The following is a 17,607-nucleotide window of genomic DNA, read 5'->3' on the forward strand; positions in this document are numbered from 1 at the left end:
TGGCTCTGAAAGCTCCACCTTAGAGACTACTAGCCTGCCTAATATTGAACTCATGTTATCCTGTGCCGATCTGTTTTGGAATTGAAAAGGAAGGCAGTGCTTGTTTCTGCATACCTGTGGAAACGTATACATTTGATTTAAAGATAAAATTAAATAGGATGCGTGTGTGTAATAAAACAGAAGAGCAACCCCAGCCTGAGACAGGCCTGCAGTCAGTGGTTTCCAAGCCTATAAAATTTTGAAATGGTCACTTTGGTTTAAAAACAACAGGGATAGGGATTTGCCTTCTTCAGCTGATAGCATCCTGGAGGCGAGCATTAAGGTTGAGAAGGGAGGAGACATGAGCTTTTAAAAATCCCCCTATTTGAACTACACAGGCAGGCTTCAGGAAGCAAAGGGAAGAAAACATGATACTTCTGCCCTTTCTCACCATCCTGAACCTCCTGGCTATATGACAGGTTCAGGGCTGGCAGCCAGTCCCAAATCTAACCCCCGTCCCCGTCTCTGAATAATGCTACAATGCTCCAGTTTCAGGCTGGACAGAGCCCTGGATAGAATCACTCTTGTTAAGAGGCTGGTGACACAGCACAACCTTTTGCTCTCGTCTTATAGCCAAGTTGAATCCAACCTCGGCACGTAACATGCATATCTCACTTAAGTTCAACGGAGGCTGGTGGCCACTGGGGCTGGTAGGGCAGAAGGCAAGGAGACCCACAGGAGCTGGAGCCAAACTCATTTTCAAGTCAGAGCCGACTAATTCTAGTCTTGCACCCATCCTCCCTATTGATTTCTACAGAGGCAACACCGAGACTACAGCAGTAGCAGGCAGCAGGGTGGGATGTCACTGCTCACCACCGCTGCTTACTGGGAAGTAAAGGAGGGCAGAAGGTTGGGGAAACATGCCAGCAGGAGCCCAAGATTGGTTCTGCCAGCATGTTTGCACAGCGCTATGGTTGCTATTGCTGCTGTGCTGCCCTTCCTCCTCATAGCATGCAGTAGTGATGCGACCAACCAGAGATCAGGTGAGCAGTGATGGTGTCCCATTATGCCAGCCGCTGGACAATGGTTGAGGCAGTGACTGGCAGTGCCACTCCCTGGATTGGTTGCAAGTAAGAAGGCAGGCAGATGGGGGGTGGTTGAAAGCAGAGAGAGTGTATGCTAGGTCAGTGTTCCACTTGCCCAAATGGACCAACTTCCAACATTTGAACTAAAAACCTTAAAACCTTGAACTAAAAACCTTGAAACTCAAGGTGTGGCCTCCATCATCTGCACCCACAGCCCAAACTCCTTCCCCCAGTCTTCCATAAGTTGTCTTAGCAAACAAACAAAATCAGGAACCACCTTTGTTTTAAAACTTAATACATATATCTTTTTTTTATTATAGAGATATAGATATTTATTTTATATATAAAATAGCACTTTTTATATTTTACAAAACAGAAAATAAAACAAAAAGCAACAGTATCTCACCGTTCCGTCCTTCCCTTCCCATTGACAAACGAACAAAACAGAATATCAACAACGTAAGATAAAATGATATAATTAAAACATAACAAAAATAAAACTTTTAAAATAAACGGAGAGAAGCCCCAATCCCCAAAGAACTTGCGGCTGTGATTCCCCGGTTACGGTTGCCCTGAGATGGGGGTGTCTCCGCCCCCCTTTGCCTAACCACCGTGGCGGCAGAGAGCGAGCAAGCGAGCAGGAGGGGCGGGGTCTGCGTGGCCAAGGATGTGGCATGGCTGTGTGTGTTTGTGTGTGTGTGTGTTTCGTTGTATACACATGGCTAAAGAGTTTTCAGGGGGCTCAGTCTGCCTTGCTCTTGGGAGGGGAGGCAGGAACGCCATTAGCATAGGTGGGCGGGAGGCCAGGCTTGGACAGAGTGCACGCCACGGGGGGGCGCAGGTACGTGCTGAAGAGGCGGGCATAGTCAGGGTGGCGAAGAGAGAAGTCTTGGAACTCATCTGGGTAAGAGAGAAAAAGGAAAGCAGGGTGAATATTTCACTTCATTGATTAGCTTTATGTACCACCCTTCATCTAAAGAACTCGGGGCAGTTCACAAGTTAAAACCACGAGATAAAAAGCACAAATAAGGAATATCAGTGTAAAAGTGGTGTATGGGTAGCCCTAGGAGAATCCCCTGGCATTAGAAGTTGCGTCAATATGGACCAGGTGCTGCCGCCCTTTTGGGACCCATGGGCCCATTTGCAAACCTGAGAAACTCTTGTGGGCTTGCCTGCCTGGGCAATCTGACAAACATTGCAGCTACTCTACTGGCTACAGCAGATAACAACAAATTTCAGCAGGGAGGGAGGAGATGATGCGTTGGGCGCCAGTGACAGGTGCCATGTTGGACACCCCGGGGTTGACACTTCTTCCTGCAACTTTTATCAACCTCCTGACTTTTTGCCCCTTACCATAGCTGTCCCCAATCCTTTTCCATAATCATTCCCATAACCCTCAATCTCCACATTTCCAGAGGGGCTTCCTCGTCATTTTCCCTAGGTGAGCTGACCAAAATCAACACATCACACTTCTCATTTCATTTCTATCCAATCAGCAACCTCTTTCCTTCTTGAATATATATTTAATGCACATGGCTTCCCCCAAAGACTCCTGGCAACTGTTGTTCACCCACTCAGAGAGTTGCAATTCCAAGCACCCTTAACAAACAAACCACAGTTCCCAGAATTCTTTAGGGGAAGCCATATGCTTAAAATATATGGTGTGGATGAGACCCTGATCTGTACCCACTTCCTAGGAGTCTTCAAAACCCAACGCCCTTCTTCCTCAAAACTTGATGTTAACGTTCCCTTCATTTACTCGACATACGACACTCCATGCCCCGCTTTTATGAGGGATCTCACCAAGGGTCAGTCCATCTTGGCTGTGGTCCCCACAAAGTCGACTATAGAGTTCGGCCCCATCTGCACCTGGTGTGCCCAGCAGGAGGCGCAGAATGGCGCAGAATCCATCTTGGCAAAGCCGACTGTTCTCTGTCTCACTGTCTGTCTCCGTGAAGAGCTGGCATTGTAGAGAGGGGTGTGCATGTCAGGAACACATATATGAACTCTGAATGCAACATTGCATGTAATGCCTTCTTTCCCGCCACAGCAGAGGCTCCTCCCCTTTAAACCTTTGGTTCAGTCCACTTTGCCCCAATCCCCGCCCCTTTCGTTCTATAGCCCACCCAGACCGACAGAGACACGCAGCCATGTCTTCCATTGCTCGGATTAAAGGTAAAGTTACCCCTAACCATTAGGTCCAGTCGTGGATGACTTGGGGTTGCGGCGCTCATCTCGCTCTATAGGCCGAGGGAGTCGGCGTTTGTCTGCAGACAGCTTCCAGGTCATGTGACCAGCATGACTAAGCCGCTTCTGGTGAAACCAGAGCAGCACACGGAAATGCCATTTACCTTCCTGCTGGAGTGGTACCTATTTATCTACTTGCACTTGATGTGCTTTTGAACTGCTAGGTTGGCAGAAGCTGGCACCGAACAGGAGCTCACCCCGTTGCGGGGATTTGAACCGCCGACCTTCTGATCAGCAAGCCCTAGGCTCTGTGGTTTAGACCACAGAAGCACGCAGCCATGACTTCCATCACTCGGATTAACCCCTTTCTAAACTCACAATCCCACTTGTGCTTCACGTAGACAGAAGTCCTGTAGGGACCACCCTAGAACTCCCCTCCCTGAATGCTTCTCCCCAACCAAGATGCTGAGAAAAATGGCTGGGGGAGTGGAATGCAGGGGGGAAGCAACAAGCTAGAAGGGCTAGGCATCACCCCATACCCTCTAGCCAGTGCCATCCAACTCATTGTTTAGATGTTCAGCAGAGAACTTGGTTTCTCGGTCTCCATCAAATCACTAGCTTGACTTTCTCTCCATCGAATTCAACCACAGTGGTTACCTTAAAAGCACGAAACGTCAGTTCTTGTGGGTTGTGCTCTCCTTCCAATGCCTCCAGGGCTAGGGCCACTTCCCGGGAGTCCATGTTGCCATCGGCATCCTGGGAAGAGATATAAGAAGGAGAGGACTAAATGCATTGCACACTGAACCAGATGTTCTCCTGGCTCAACTTTAACCTCAAAAAGTAGCGACAAATTGGGCAGGGGGCTGGATTACCTTAAAATCACCTTTTTTGTGAAGCTGTTCACAGCCATAGCTCACCCCTGTTTCATTGTTATTTCCCCCATTCTGTTTCCCATAAGATTTTGGCCATGTGCAGGCAAAACAAAGGGCAAGTTAGGCCAACGTAGCTAAGACAATGGCGGCTTTTCCCATGCAGATCACAATGGCCAATCTTAGCCAATCAGGGAGCACATTAACAGTGATTTAGAATTTTTGCAGCCATTTTCACAAAGCATCTCCCCTTGTTTCAGGATATTCATTGAATACCACATCTTTCCATGTCCTTTCTATTTTGGAAAGGCAGTGTGGTGCAGTGGTTAGAGCGTCAGACTAGGACTAGGACCTGGGAGGCCAGGGTTCAAATCCCCACTTGGCCATGAAGCTGACGCTGGGCCAGTCATGGCCTCTCAGCCTAACCTACCTCACAGGGCTGTTGTGGGGATTAGATAAGGCGGGGGAGAACCACTTTGATCTCCATGGAGAAAAAGTGGGATATAAATGCAAAGAGTAAAACGCATCATTATTATTTATTAAATTTCTATGCCACCCTTCATCCAAAGATCACAGGCTGGTTTACAATATTAAAACAAAAAAATAAATACCATAGTAACAAACAAAAAACAATAACCCCAACACGTTTACAGTGGTACCTCGGGTTACAGACACTTCAGGTTACAGACACTTCAGGCTACAGACTCTGCTAACCCAGAAATAGTACCTTGGGTTAAGAACTTTGCTTCAGGGTAAGAACAGAAATCGTGTGGCGGTGGTGGGAGGCCCCATTAGCTAAAGTGGTACCTCAGGTTAAGAACAGTTTCAGGTTAAGAACGGAAATCCAGAACGAATTAAGTTCTTAACCAGAGGTACCACTGTACTTGCTACATTTGCATACTGCCGTCCTGCCAAAACCCTCAAGGACATTTCGCGTTTAAAACACTGACTTGCGATTGCACAAGCCGCTTCTGTGCTTTCCCTCCTGCTCCCACTTACCTGTTGGAAATAGGTGCAGAGCCCTTCAACATCCTCAGGGCAGGCCAGCCCCAGCCAATGAGCCAGCTCCTTCGGCCCTAGCTGCCCTGATGCACCAGCAGGCAAGGAATCCAGCTGGCTCTTGACTCCCCCTGTCGGGCACCTGCAGGAAGGGGGGGAACCAATAAGGAAAGCAAGGTTTTCACATTTACCGTAACAAGTACAGTCATACCTCATGTTACATTTGCTTCAGGTTGAGCGTTTTCAGGTTGCGTCCCGCGGCAACCCGGAAGTACCAGAAAGGGTTACTTCCGGGTTTTGCCACTCGTGCATGCGCAGACGCGCAAAATGATGTCACGCGCATGCACAGAAGCAGCAAATCGCGACCCGCGCAGGCAAATGGGCCTCCGGAACAGATCCCGTTCGCAACCAGAGGTACCACTGTACCCTTCTTTTGGATTTCCCTACATGCTTCACTCAGCCATAGATGATGAGGGGGCATGTCCGCCCGTCGAGAGAGGAGACTGAAGGGAAACTTAGCTGCCATCAGAAAATGGCAACGTGGCATCCTGGGCACCACCGCTGCTTCGACCATCATGCTGTGGCTGGCCCTGATGTGGGACCCTCTCATGCACTCTTGAACTAGTGGCTTTCTCCTGCCAGTGACGCACGCCCCTTGCTGCGGCAGAACATCTGCTTTGCACATAGAAGGTTCTGGGTTCAAGTCCCAGCATCTGCAGACATGGCTGGGAGAGACTGGGGAGCTGCTGCCAGTCAGTGTAAACAACACTGATCTAGATGGACTGATATGAGGCACCTTCCTTTGCTTCCTGTGTGTTCCCAGCCCCTCCGTTCCTCTTTTTTAAGAGAACAGACTCATCTAGACCAGTCTTCTTTGGCTCAGAGTGGCTTCCCGGGATCTCAAGCCAAGATCTCTCCCAGCCCCTACTTCCTGATCCTTCTAACTGGGGATGCTTGGAGTTGAGCCTGCAACCTTCCTGCACACATATGTGGCCTCTCACCTGGCCTTCCGAAGTGCTTTGCCCAACTCCCAGATGCGTGGTTCCAGGGCCACTTTCAAGCGCCCCACGACGGTGACTGGAAGGTTGCCCACAAACTCGCAATCGGTAGCTGGGATTCCCAGGGCTCTGGCCATAAAAAGGGAGAAGGGGCAAGAGGAGAGGAGGAGGAGAGGAGAGGGGGGGAGGTGTAAGTAGCAAATTGAGGCCTCGCCTGATAAGAGGAGGGGTTTCCCATCAACTGGCGACAAGGGCCAATGCTGCAGTAACACTTCCTGCCCACAAACACCCTGATCGTCTCGCCCAGACATTAACCACCAGGGACTTGAATCAGCTGCTTAAGGGTGATGGGGTTTTCCCTGCTAGCAGAGAAGCCTCTCTTTCTCTTTATTTTAGCTGCTACTTCTTCTTGTTCTGACTACAGCTACCACGTTCCCCATTTCCCTCAGGTTTAAATGCTCACAGTCCCTGCGGCTGCTTCTGACACCTTTCAAGCAGCAGAAGTTTCCACGCTGTGAAAAGGTGGAATGGAGGACTTTTGATCGTGTTCGTGCAACCTGTGGGGCTGTAGTGGGGGGGGGAGTACCCTTGATTTGGGGCCTGGGTCTAGCTTTTTCGCCTCATCTCTTCCACACAGCCACTCTCTCCTCCTCACTTCTGGGCCTCTTTGGTCGTATCCGTGCCCTACACAGAAAGCACATCGCTTCCACTCAAAGATTCCTGGCAACTGTAATTCCAAAGATTTCTGGGAACTGCTAAGGGTGCTGTGAATTGTTGAAGGGTCACCTTCACTTCCCAGAATTCTTTGAGGGGAAGCAAGGACTTTAAACAGAATTCCGCCGCATGCCCAGCCTACCAAAGTCCCTCACTCCCCCAAACTACGAAGACCTGCTCCCTCTCCATACTTACTTGGCCATCACTTTCTGGACATTGTTAGCGTACAGTGTGGGGTTCACAGCCTCCTCAGCGCTGGGCTGATAAACTGGGAGGAACTGAAAATGACAGGAAGAATTATGAGCGCAATCGGGGAGAGATGGCTTGCTGTGGGTCTGATACATGATTAAGAGTTGTGATGGTCCCTGGAGAAAGTTTACGATTTATCTGGAAAATATATGTGATGAACAGACAACGCTAGTCGGTTTTAAAGAGGCTTTGTGAGGAGAAAGGGTGTTGTAAGAGGGGAAAGAGCTGTAAAGATTCACTAACTAGCAATACAATTATAAAGGAAATGTGAATTAAATTTTAAAATTATGAGGATTGTGGAGGGAGCTGGGGGAAGTCTAAAAGAATTTATGTATTATATTGGAAAGTATGTGTTATTTAAATTTGTAAAAGAAAAACTTTTCTAAAAAATTAATAATAATAAAAAAAAAAGAGTTGTGATGGTCCATGAAACCTCCTGGGAAGGAAAAAAAACCCACAGCTTTCCCCCTACTTTCTGCTGGGACTTCCCACCCCTATTTTTTCAGTAGGAGAGACATTTCAGGGAGCCTTTACTTAGGAGTGAGCTCCACTGAAATGTGGGCCTTGTCTCTGAGTAAACATCCTTACGATTGCTCTGAACGTTGCATGCCATCCCCGCTGCTAATAGTGCATTCTATGCAGTTAAAGTAGTAAAATGAGTTCACCTTTGGCAAATGAGTATTGCATATATTTCAATTCCCCTCCTCAAAAGTTCCACCCTGTGTTCCTTAGAAAAAACCAGAAGCAAAACATTTCTCCCTCTCTACGGCTTCAAATTTTTCAGAAATTCCCATAATTGCGTATGATAAAAGAGTTCTACCATGTTAGTGGTGGGGATGAGGGGTGTTGAAAAACTACTCCCTTCAAAACGTGGAGTGGGTAGCTAACTGAATCTGAATTTATGGATTCTGACTCTGAATCCTAAAGCGTTTGGGCAATCTGGGCCTTTGCATTAGGAAGCGTGGCACAGTAGGGGGCGCTGCGGTGCAAAAAGAAAAGGAAAGGAAAAAGAGACATTTCCTTACCTCGACTTCCACTGTTGTGCAGGGCTGAGATGCTGTTAACCAGATGACTTTTAACCTGAAAGGACAAAAATGGAAGGTGACGCTTGGCTACAAACCCAGCCCCCACTGGCCTGCAGAACAAGCACATCCCACCCCACACATCAGTGCACACAGTGTTCCAGTATTTTAATATTTTTCTGGACGCTGCCGAGAGAGGCTGGGGAAGCCCAGCCAGATGGGCGGGGTATAAATAATAAATTATTATTATATTATTATTCCAGATTTGATGCCCCCATGTCAATTACTCACACTCCAGGTCCTCTCCATGCCCATGTCGTCGAATCCTATAAAGAAAAGAAGCACTTTTCAAATAATAATTAGGGAGGTTTGTCATGGCATCGAACTCAGGTGCACAGCTGTACGCATGTGCGTTGGAACTGAAATACAGCCTCTTCAGCTGCCTCACCATCAGTACTTTTGGGAACATCAGCAATGGAACAATGCAAAGTCAAAACATGGGGTCTATATAGCTTAGCACCAACTGACAGTGGTTCTCCAAGGTTTCAGACAGGGAATATTTCCTAGCCCTACCTGGAGATGTCAGGGATGGAAGATGTTTAATATTTGATCATATTGTTAATATTCTGTTGGGAGCCACCCAGAATGGCTGGGGAAACCCAGCCAGATGGGCAGGGTATAAATAATGAATTATTATTATTATTATTATTATTATTATTATTATTATTATTATTAAAGCCAATCAGATGTTCTGCCCGCCTTCCCTAACGTTCTTGTAGACTCACCAGAGAGTTTGGGTATCGAATGAGGACCGGCTGGATGGGGACACCAGATATGAAGGCACCTGAGGATGAAGAACACACACCCTCAAGACTTGCTCTTGTGTGCTTCGTTTCATTCTTTTCATGTCACTTTTAATTTGTGTACTGCCTTTCTGTATACACAATGCGGTTTTGCGAGCTGAAGAAACAGCAAAATAGATAGCAAAGGCCACACACCTAATAGCACTCTGATCCAATACCGGAAAAATATATATAATAAAAACATAACTTAAAAATAAGCAACTTAAAATAAAGCAATATTAAATAATCCATTGGAATATAATAGTAAACAGAAAACTTAAATGTCTGCAAATTAAATTATTATTTACACTTAACACTTAAATTTCTGCAAATTATTATTTACACTTACCAAGTTTACATTTAAGATTAAAGTCATACCTTGGATTTCAAATGCCTTGGCTCCCAAACAAATCGGCTCCCAAACAATTGAAACCCAGAAGTGAGTGTTCCAGTTTTCAAATGATTTTCGGAAGCTGAACATCCAGCACTGCTTCCGCGGCTTCTGATTGGCTGCAGGATCTTCCTGCAGCCTTTTCAGAAGCTGTGCTTTGGTTTCCAAACATTTTGGAAGTCGAACTTCCAAGGTACGACTGTACAATAAAGAATTGCTAAACTGCCAAGAAAACTCCATGGACAAAAACCATGAGCTTGACCAACCTGCAGGAGGCAACGGAAGACAGGAGTGCTCTGGTCCATGGGGCCACAAAGAGTCGGACACGACTAAATGACTAAACAACAACAGCAACAAACTATAATTATAGTTTGTTAATTATTTTCATGAAATTATTTTCATGAAAATAACAGCAAGTCATCCTATGGGTGGCTGAAGGTAAACCCAGGCTGTGCCCCCATTTTTGCTGGATTGTCTGCCCAGTGTGAATGAGAGGAGCATAGGTGTCAACATTTCCCTTTTTTTAAGGGAAATTCCCTTATTCCGAATAGGATTCCTCGCAAGAAAAGGGAAAAGTTGACAGCTATGGAGAGGAGTAGAGTTCCTACCTCAGCTAAAATGCCCTGCACCCACTTCTGTCCACAGGGTCATTTGCCCAACTCCCCACAGGCTCTTACCTGGTTTAAACTTCAGTAAGGCTTTCTTGTTGGAACAGGTTCCCTCTGGGAAAAAAAGTACCTGCAAAAAAGAGAAGGGGAAATAAAGTGGATTATCTTACTCAGGGACCCAAACCGGTAGCTCAGGAATGCAAACTGCAGCTCCTGTAAAAACCTTACTTGCGGCCATTTCCCCTGGGAAGTTGCCCGTTTCTTCACTTCCTCCACTACCTTCTTGCGAGAAGCCGGATCGTGACGCGAGACCAGGATGGCCTGGTTAAACCTCAGCAGGGCTGGTGGGGGTGGAAGAGAAAGAGAAATGGGATTCGGAAGAGTGGGGTGGACTTAGGGGCATCCCTGGGTCATCACCAGACACCTCAATCCCGGTAATGGGCCTAAGGAAGCTTTCCCTAATTCGCTGAAATCGCTGTGGCGATCTGAACGAGTGCTTCATATGAAGAGCCCGGCTGGATCAGACCAAAGCCCGTCTAGCAGAGCTTCCCAGCTTCCCCAGAAGTCTTGTTTTATTTTAATCAACTTATTTAAGATCTCTGGTCCACCCTTAGCCACTAGGTCCCAGGGGAGGTCATGGTGACACAGTCATATATTTATTCTTTAAAAGCAAAACAACGTATTAAAAACACACACAATAAAACAAACTTGTTCCAACCATTCAACAAAAGAAGTACATCCCAGTACAGTGGTACCTTGGTTCCCGAATGGCTTGACTCCCAAACAAATCAGCTCCTGAACGCCGCAAACCCAGAAGTGAGTGTTCCGGTTTGCAAACCTTTTTTAGGAAGCCAAACGTCCAATGCGGCTTCCGATTGAGTGCAGGAAGCTGCTGCAGGCAATCGGAAGCCCCGTCTTGATTTCTGAACGGTTCCGGGAGTTGAACGGACTCCTGGAACGGATTAAGTTCGACAACCAAGGTACCACTGTAAATACTTTACTGTCGAAGTACAGTGGTACCTCTGGTTGCGAACAGGATCTGTTCCGGAGCCCTGTTCACAACACGAGCAGAATGCAACCCGCGTCTGCGCGTGTCGCAATTCGCCACCTCTGCGCATGCGCATGACGTCATTTTGAGTGTGCATGTGCGAGCGGCGAAACCCGGAAGTAACCCCTTCCGGTACTTCCGGGTTGCCGTGGGACGCAACCTGAAAAGATTTATCCTGAGGCAAACGTAACAAGAGGTATGATTGTAATCTTCAAGTTACAAGACAGGAGATTCCGACTAAACATCAGGAATAACTTTTCTGACAGCCGGAGCTGTTTAACAGTGGAACGGTCTCCCTTGGAAGTTGGTGGACTCTCCTTCCTTGGAAGTTTTTAAACCAGAGGTTGGGTGGTCCCCTGTCCTGGATGCTTTAGCTGAGACTCCTGCATGGCAGGGGGTTGGACTAGATGACCCTGGGGTCCCTTCCAATTCTACGATTCTCTGATTCTAAAGGCTAAGGGTAAAGGGTGTCTACTGCATATGGCAGAAAATATGAAATGGGAATGCTAAATGTACCTCCGTGGGCAGGGACTTTCCACAGTCTGGGGCTGCCACAGAGGAACCTGCCATATCCAGGTCGCCACTCCCCATGCTTCTGGCAGTGGCAGAACTGCCAAGAGAGCTTTATTTATCAGAACATCAGGAGGGCCTCCTGGATTAGGCCAATGGTATTCATAAGCACTGCTCCCTCTGACTGTGGAGGCAGAACACAGCCACCATGGGTAGCAGCAATTGAATTGGTCTCCAATTTCTCCATGAATTGGTCCAATCCTCTTTTTCTAGCCTCCCAGGTTGGTGGCATGCAGTGTGGTCTCAACACCTGAGAGAATCTCATGGAGGTGGTCCCATCGAAAGCCCACGAGCGAGGGAAGGGGACATCCATTGCCCACTGTTGTTTCTCAGCCTCTTGTTTATTATTATACGGTGCTTTACTGACACAAACATTACAAGACATTCTTGATTTCCCAAGCACCTTTCCCTCCTAAGCCACCCGGTCTGCTGAAATTAAAGTCTTTGCCATCAAAGCTTCAACACGAACATGGAGTTATCCAACAGTAAAAACCACCCCCTTGCCAACCCTCCTCCCCAAACCTTGAAAAAGTTGAGATTTGGGGAGAATCAGATGAGTGAGTATACAAAACTGTCTTAAAGTGAGGGCCAAACAAATTGTCACAGGGGAGCCACATGCATTCATTCACGTATCTGCTGTGTTTACATTTAAAGGCCTTTCTCTCGACACTTCCCTGAACTGAAAATGGATTGGGAAGACCAAACCAACCTTCCTCACCTCACCTGAATATGCTTTGTAATTTGAAGCTCCCCCTACCCACCCCAGGAATGAGACTGGAAGTTAGTTGGACTGAGGAGAAATTTGCTTCAGTAGGAATGACACGGGGCAGGGCAGCACATAGGGTTTATTCCTGCTAACCCATACACATCATTTCATGAAAAAAGAGGCTCAGCCCATCCTGGGGAATAAAATGCCAGGAGATGAGAGAGCTGATATGGGTGTAGCATTTACAATGTTTACTTAGGTATGGGAAGACCTGGGCCCCACCTGCACTACACATTTGAAACGGTATCGTGCCACTTTAAACAGCCATTATTTTCCCCAAGGAATCCTGGGAAATGTAGTTTACCAAGTGTTAATAGACCCCACCCATTCCCTCACAAAGTGGTGCAACAGTCAATCGCTCTTCTTAGGGCACTCTAGAAATTGCAGCTCTGTGAGGAGAATCAGGGTCTCCTAACAACTTGCTGCAGGGGTGAAGAATAAAATATGGGGGGCGCAAAGGTAAGCCACACCCCACATAATCGATCACATGATACAGCGCCCACCCACCATTTGAATGGCAACTTGGGGGTGGGAGGCCTCCTCAAATATTTTATTGGGGTGTGGGCAAAGGGACCTTGGTCCCTAGCAGTTTGCGCCTATGACTCTCAGCATCCTTAACAAACTACAGTTCCCAGAATTCTTTGCGGGAAAGTCGTGGCTATCGAAAGTGGCATAGTACAGCTTCAAATGTTTAGTTCAGATGGGGTCCTCGTTTCAGAGGCATCGCTCCGAGAGGGCTGCAGAGCAACCTCTTCCTGCCTTGCAAGGCTGCTACATTCCCTTCCCTCCCCACAGCCCTGGTCTGTTGTGCTGGAGTCACTCACCTCCAATGACGGGCACGTGGAGATTCTCGGTGCGAGAGACCACCTTAGGGAGGTCGCAGGGCAGCAGGATGATGGGGTCAAAGAAGGTCGAGTGAGGGGCGGCCACCAGGATGGGAGCCTCCAGCCGCGAAGCCCTTTGACCCCGGACCCGTATCCTCATGAAGCCCAGCAAGAAGAACATCAGGCGGCTCAGGAAGTAGACAGAACCGTGAGAAACTGTGCTGAAAAGGGGGGAGAAATGGGGAGGCGGGAAACAAAAGGAAGGGGCATTAGGAGAGCTGAGCACAGCAGGGTCCAAAGGCCCGGGCAACCCACGGAGCGGGGCCCACTACTTACTTTCTCCAGCCGGAAAAGGGTTTCTGGAGGGTCTCCTCTGGCAATCCCACCACCTGGAGCAGCGCAAAGGGCCAGATGAGGAACAGGACCACGAAGGCCAGAGCGACACGGATCGGGGCCAGCACAGCTCCCAGCACATAGAACTGCAAAGAGGCAAAGTCAGAGGGAGGCACGTCATAAGAAGGCAGCCCAGGTCAAGTCCCTTGTGTCGGGCTGTTTTTAGGAGAATATAAGAAAATCGTAAGACTGGAGGGAGCACCAAGAGGTCCTAAAGACCAGCATCAGGTCAGCCTCTCTCCCTGCATGAGGAACCTGCCTCAGGGATAGGCATCACCTTAAGTCTGGGGCATAGATAGGGTGGGCGTGGGGGTGTAATATTAGTATGCTCATTAAAATCTCCAGATCTAAAATTGTAAAATGGAATAATGGGGGGGGGGGGCTTTGCTCTGTTGCTTGTTGATTACGTACATAAAAAGGATGATAATACACAACATTGTGAAATACACTTGAAAAAGTGAACAAAACAAAAAACGGGAATTAGAAACTGCAAAACCCTCCGGGATGCACAGGGTGCCAAAAGCAAACTGCGGAAGACACCCTCAAAAAGACTTCTGAATTTATTTTACTCAAGAATTTCAATGCCACATTTTGAAACAAGGCATTTCCCCCAAGAGGGCTCTCAGTTATTTTTATTATTATTTTATTTAGAATCATTTCCACACTGGTTAATATTTTAAAAATATGTTTAAATACAACATGAAACAAGACAATTGTATAGTAAGAATGAGATACCAAAAAGGAACAAGGAAGGCAGCATTATAACAACAGGAATTCAATAAAAACAGAGTCAAATCTTGTGGGTCCAGGGAAAGCCTGGGCAAAAAGATACAGTGGTACCTCTAGTTGTGGACTTAATCCATTTTGGGGTGCCATTTGCACCCTCAAAAGTCCACAACTAGAGTGCCTCTTCCGTGCATGTGCACGGCGCGATCGAGCACTTTTGCGCATGCGTGACGCGCACAGATCACTGTTGCACATGTGCATGCACGTGTGGCGAACCTGGAAGTAAACACTTCTGGGTTTGCCGCATTTGTAAGCTGAAAGTCCGTAACAAGAGTGGAACGCAACTAGAGGTACCACTGTACATCTTTACAAGACGGCTGAAGTAGGGGAACTGGTGGATGATGTTTAGCCTGGAAAAAGCTGAACCATGAGCCCAGGATCAGTCGACATGCGGAGCCAAACCATGGCTTAGATCAGTGCAGTGGAGGGAGAAACAAAGTGGCTGCAATCTCCTCTCCAGGAACCTGCTAGCTCAAACTAAACTATGGTTCGGCTTTGCATTGCAGTGGTACCTCAGGTTACATACGCTTCTGGTTACATACGCTTCAGGTTACACACTCCAATAACCCAGAAATACTGCTTCAGGTTAAGAACTTTGCTTCAGGATAAGAACAGAAATTGGGCTCCGGCGGCGCAGCAGCAGCAGGAGGCCCCATTAGCTAAAGTGGTGCTTCAGGTTAAGAACAGTTTCAGGTTAAGAATGGACCTCCGGAACGAATTAAGTACTTAACCTGAGGTACCACTGTACACGCAACTTGGGCCTTACAATGGCAAGTGGCTGACCCAGCTAGCTGATATCAGAAGAGCTCACAGCCAAGGGGCAGGCAGGCAGGCAGGCAGGCATGTTCAAACCGGTGCCAGTGTTGGTGGGCAGCTGCCGGGGTGCTTGGCTCCTAGCAGCCACCCAAGGGTGCTGGGTGCTGCCGCCAGCCCAGCTCAGGCATCTGACCTCTCATTAACAAAACCATCCTTGTTTCACTTTGCATCGAGTTAGACTAATCACGTGTACTCTGCAGGGACTACCAGCCCCGATTTGCACGGATTACAGCCCCGGCAAAACGGTGGCATCTGCCAGGGCACATGTTAGATTTATTCAGTCTCCTGATGGTGAGCCATACTGCCAGCCCAGCTTTTTTCATCTGTCCCTTTGGAACCCGGTAATGACTGGATTTCAATCCTTCCTCCTCTTTGGCCTGATTCCGTGCTTGCTGACAAAAGGACAATCCACAGAGCCTCATGAAAACTGTCTGTCTGAGCGAGCGATTCCACATTTTGCGAACAGAGAAGCTGAATTCTGAAATCCGGTCTTAGTTATTCAATTTAAGAAGAGTTTCCAGGATATTTCCTTAGCGTAAAAATGTATTCTGCATCTGCTTTCTCAACCTGCCCTCCCGCTACCAGTTTGTGAGATACGTGCTCAGCCACACACTCCAAAGTGTTTCTCTGAAGTCTTAAGGTCTGGAGACTTATTTCTGTTTAACAAAACAGCAACAAAACTTAAGGCAGAGATTCCCAAGATGTTGAATTTGCTATGCACAACAACAAATTCCACACTTCAGGGGCACAATCATGGAACTAATGATTAGTGTGTTGGTGTTTTTTGTGTGTGTGTGTGTGTGTGTGTGAGAGAGAGAGAGAGAGAGAGAGAGAGAGAGAGAGAGAGAGAGAGAGAGTCTGTAGAGTCCCTAGTGATTGTTGTAATGCTATAAAATAACACTGCAAAACTGGATTTAGAATTTCTGCAAGAACTCCAGACTTCAGTGCAGGGTGGAATGTTTAGCTAATTAATTGGCTAGATGAAACCCCCATGAAAACCCTTTCAATTAACTCTGATAAAAGCATTCTTGATTAAAAGGGCAACACATTTTTTATATAATTGTTTCTAATAAAAGAACTTTAAAAATCTGTAGGTGGCAGGCTCCATCACTGAAAAGGCAACCCCCGTCCCTGAAAACACCCTATTTCACATAGGATGGCATGCATCTTCTAAGATAGCTCCCACTGTGACAAATACGTACATCCTTTATTAACAAAGCGGGGGGGAAACAAAATGCTTATTCCATTAATATTTTAGTGTAAACAAATTTAACTGATTTAGCATGCAATCCTATATGTTACAGTCCTATATGTTTACTTTGAAGTATATCTGATTGTGCCTAATAGGTCTTAAATCCTGTGATCCTCTGCAAACTTACTAGGAAGTGAACTCCCACGTGGAGCTTACTTTTGAGGAGGAAACAGAGGCTCACTCTAGAATTTACTGGTAAGGCAACCATCCCATGCACATTTATTTCAACCCAATAGGACTTGGGACCCTCTAAACTGGTGCTTCTAAAGCAGATGTATTCTGCAACATGTCATTGGCACAACAGCATACCCCACAACTGTCCCGGGCAAACCAAAACATTCTGTTTTTTCCCACGACAGCACGGCGGCCAATTTAGGAGCTGTGCTCTCGCACAATTTCGGGATGCAATCTCACCCCCCCCCAAAAAAATTGATTTTCCAGGGCTGCAATCTTGTGCAGCATCCCAAACTGTGTGTTTTGGGGCACTGTGCCCAGAAAAAGTGCTTTTATCGGGGCCACAATCTCACACAAGAGTGCAGCCCCGGGAAGACAGCATCCCGGTTTTTCTGTGTGCCGTATTGGACGTTCTGCAATAGTAGTGAATTAGGGGTGGATTTATACTGGAGGGTCCACACAGTGTTCCCTGTTATTTCTTGTTCTGCAATCCTTCCTCAACTGCACTGCACTATTGCTGCCTAGAGGATCACTCCTGCGGTGCTATTGCGCAACAAAAGCGCCACCAAAAAATAAACTGGAGCATTTGTGGTATAAAAAGTTACAGGAATTCAGCAGGGAGGTATGGGGACATGCGCTGACTAGAAACAAAGCGTCACGTCCTCCCTGAAACCTCTGCAGGACCAAATGCTATTGAAAGCAGGGTCATGTCTAGCCACTTCGATACTATCATGAGCATAAATAATCATGAATGCACAACGGAAAGAATGTCTGGAGGGAGCCCTTGCTTCTGGAATGCATTGCTGACAACCATAATAATAATAAATAAAATATACATATAGTTTTAGCTCCATGCATTTACAGTGGTACCTTGGGTTAAGTACTTAATTCGTTCCGGATGTCCGTTCTTAACCTGAAACTGTTCTTAACCTCAAACATCACTTTAGCTAATGGGGCCTCCCGCTGCCACTAAACAATTTGTGTTCTCATCCTGAAGCAAAGTTCTTAACCTGAGGTAATATTTTTGGATTAGCG

General features: G+C 47.1%; 1 protein-coding gene across 2 annotated transcripts in view; it reads right to left on the reverse strand.

Annotated features, from left to right (window-relative positions):
• Positions 1–1,342: 1,342 nt before the first annotated feature.
• Positions 1,343–17,607, reverse strand: part of LPCAT4 (lysophosphatidylcholine acyltransferase 4) — a 32,836-nt gene continuing 16,571 nt past the window's right edge. The window contains exons 2-14 of one of the 2 annotated variants that reach the window (XM_081835423.1): positions 13,488–13,630; positions 13,152–13,372; positions 10,172–10,284; positions 10,013–10,073; positions 8,888–8,946; positions 8,394–8,428; positions 8,106–8,160; positions 7,027–7,109; positions 6,121–6,246; positions 5,120–5,261; positions 3,909–4,007; positions 2,868–3,024; positions 1,343–1,964 (exon numbers count right to left, since the gene is read on the reverse strand). In XM_081835423.1, coding sequence (XP_081691549.1) covers positions 1,807–1,964; positions 2,868–3,024; positions 3,909–4,007; positions 5,120–5,261; positions 6,121–6,246; positions 7,027–7,109; positions 8,106–8,160; positions 8,394–8,428; positions 8,888–8,946; positions 10,013–10,073; positions 10,172–10,284; positions 13,152–13,372; positions 13,488–13,630 — 1,452 coding nt within the window. In that variant the 3' untranslated portion in view covers positions 1,343–1,806. The remainder of the gene's footprint in view (positions 1,965–2,867; positions 3,025–3,908; positions 4,008–5,119; positions 5,262–6,120; positions 6,247–7,026; positions 7,110–8,105; positions 8,161–8,393; positions 8,429–8,887; positions 8,947–10,012; positions 10,074–10,171; positions 10,285–13,151; positions 13,373–13,487; positions 13,631–17,607) is intronic. The other variant, XM_081835424.1, reaches the window with a different exon arrangement.

Source organism: Podarcis erhardii (genome assembly GCF_964252035.2).
Source record: "Podarcis erhardii genome assembly, chromosome: 13".
Taxonomy (NCBI): domain Eukaryota; kingdom Metazoa; phylum Chordata; class Lepidosauria; order Squamata; family Lacertidae; genus Podarcis; species Podarcis erhardii.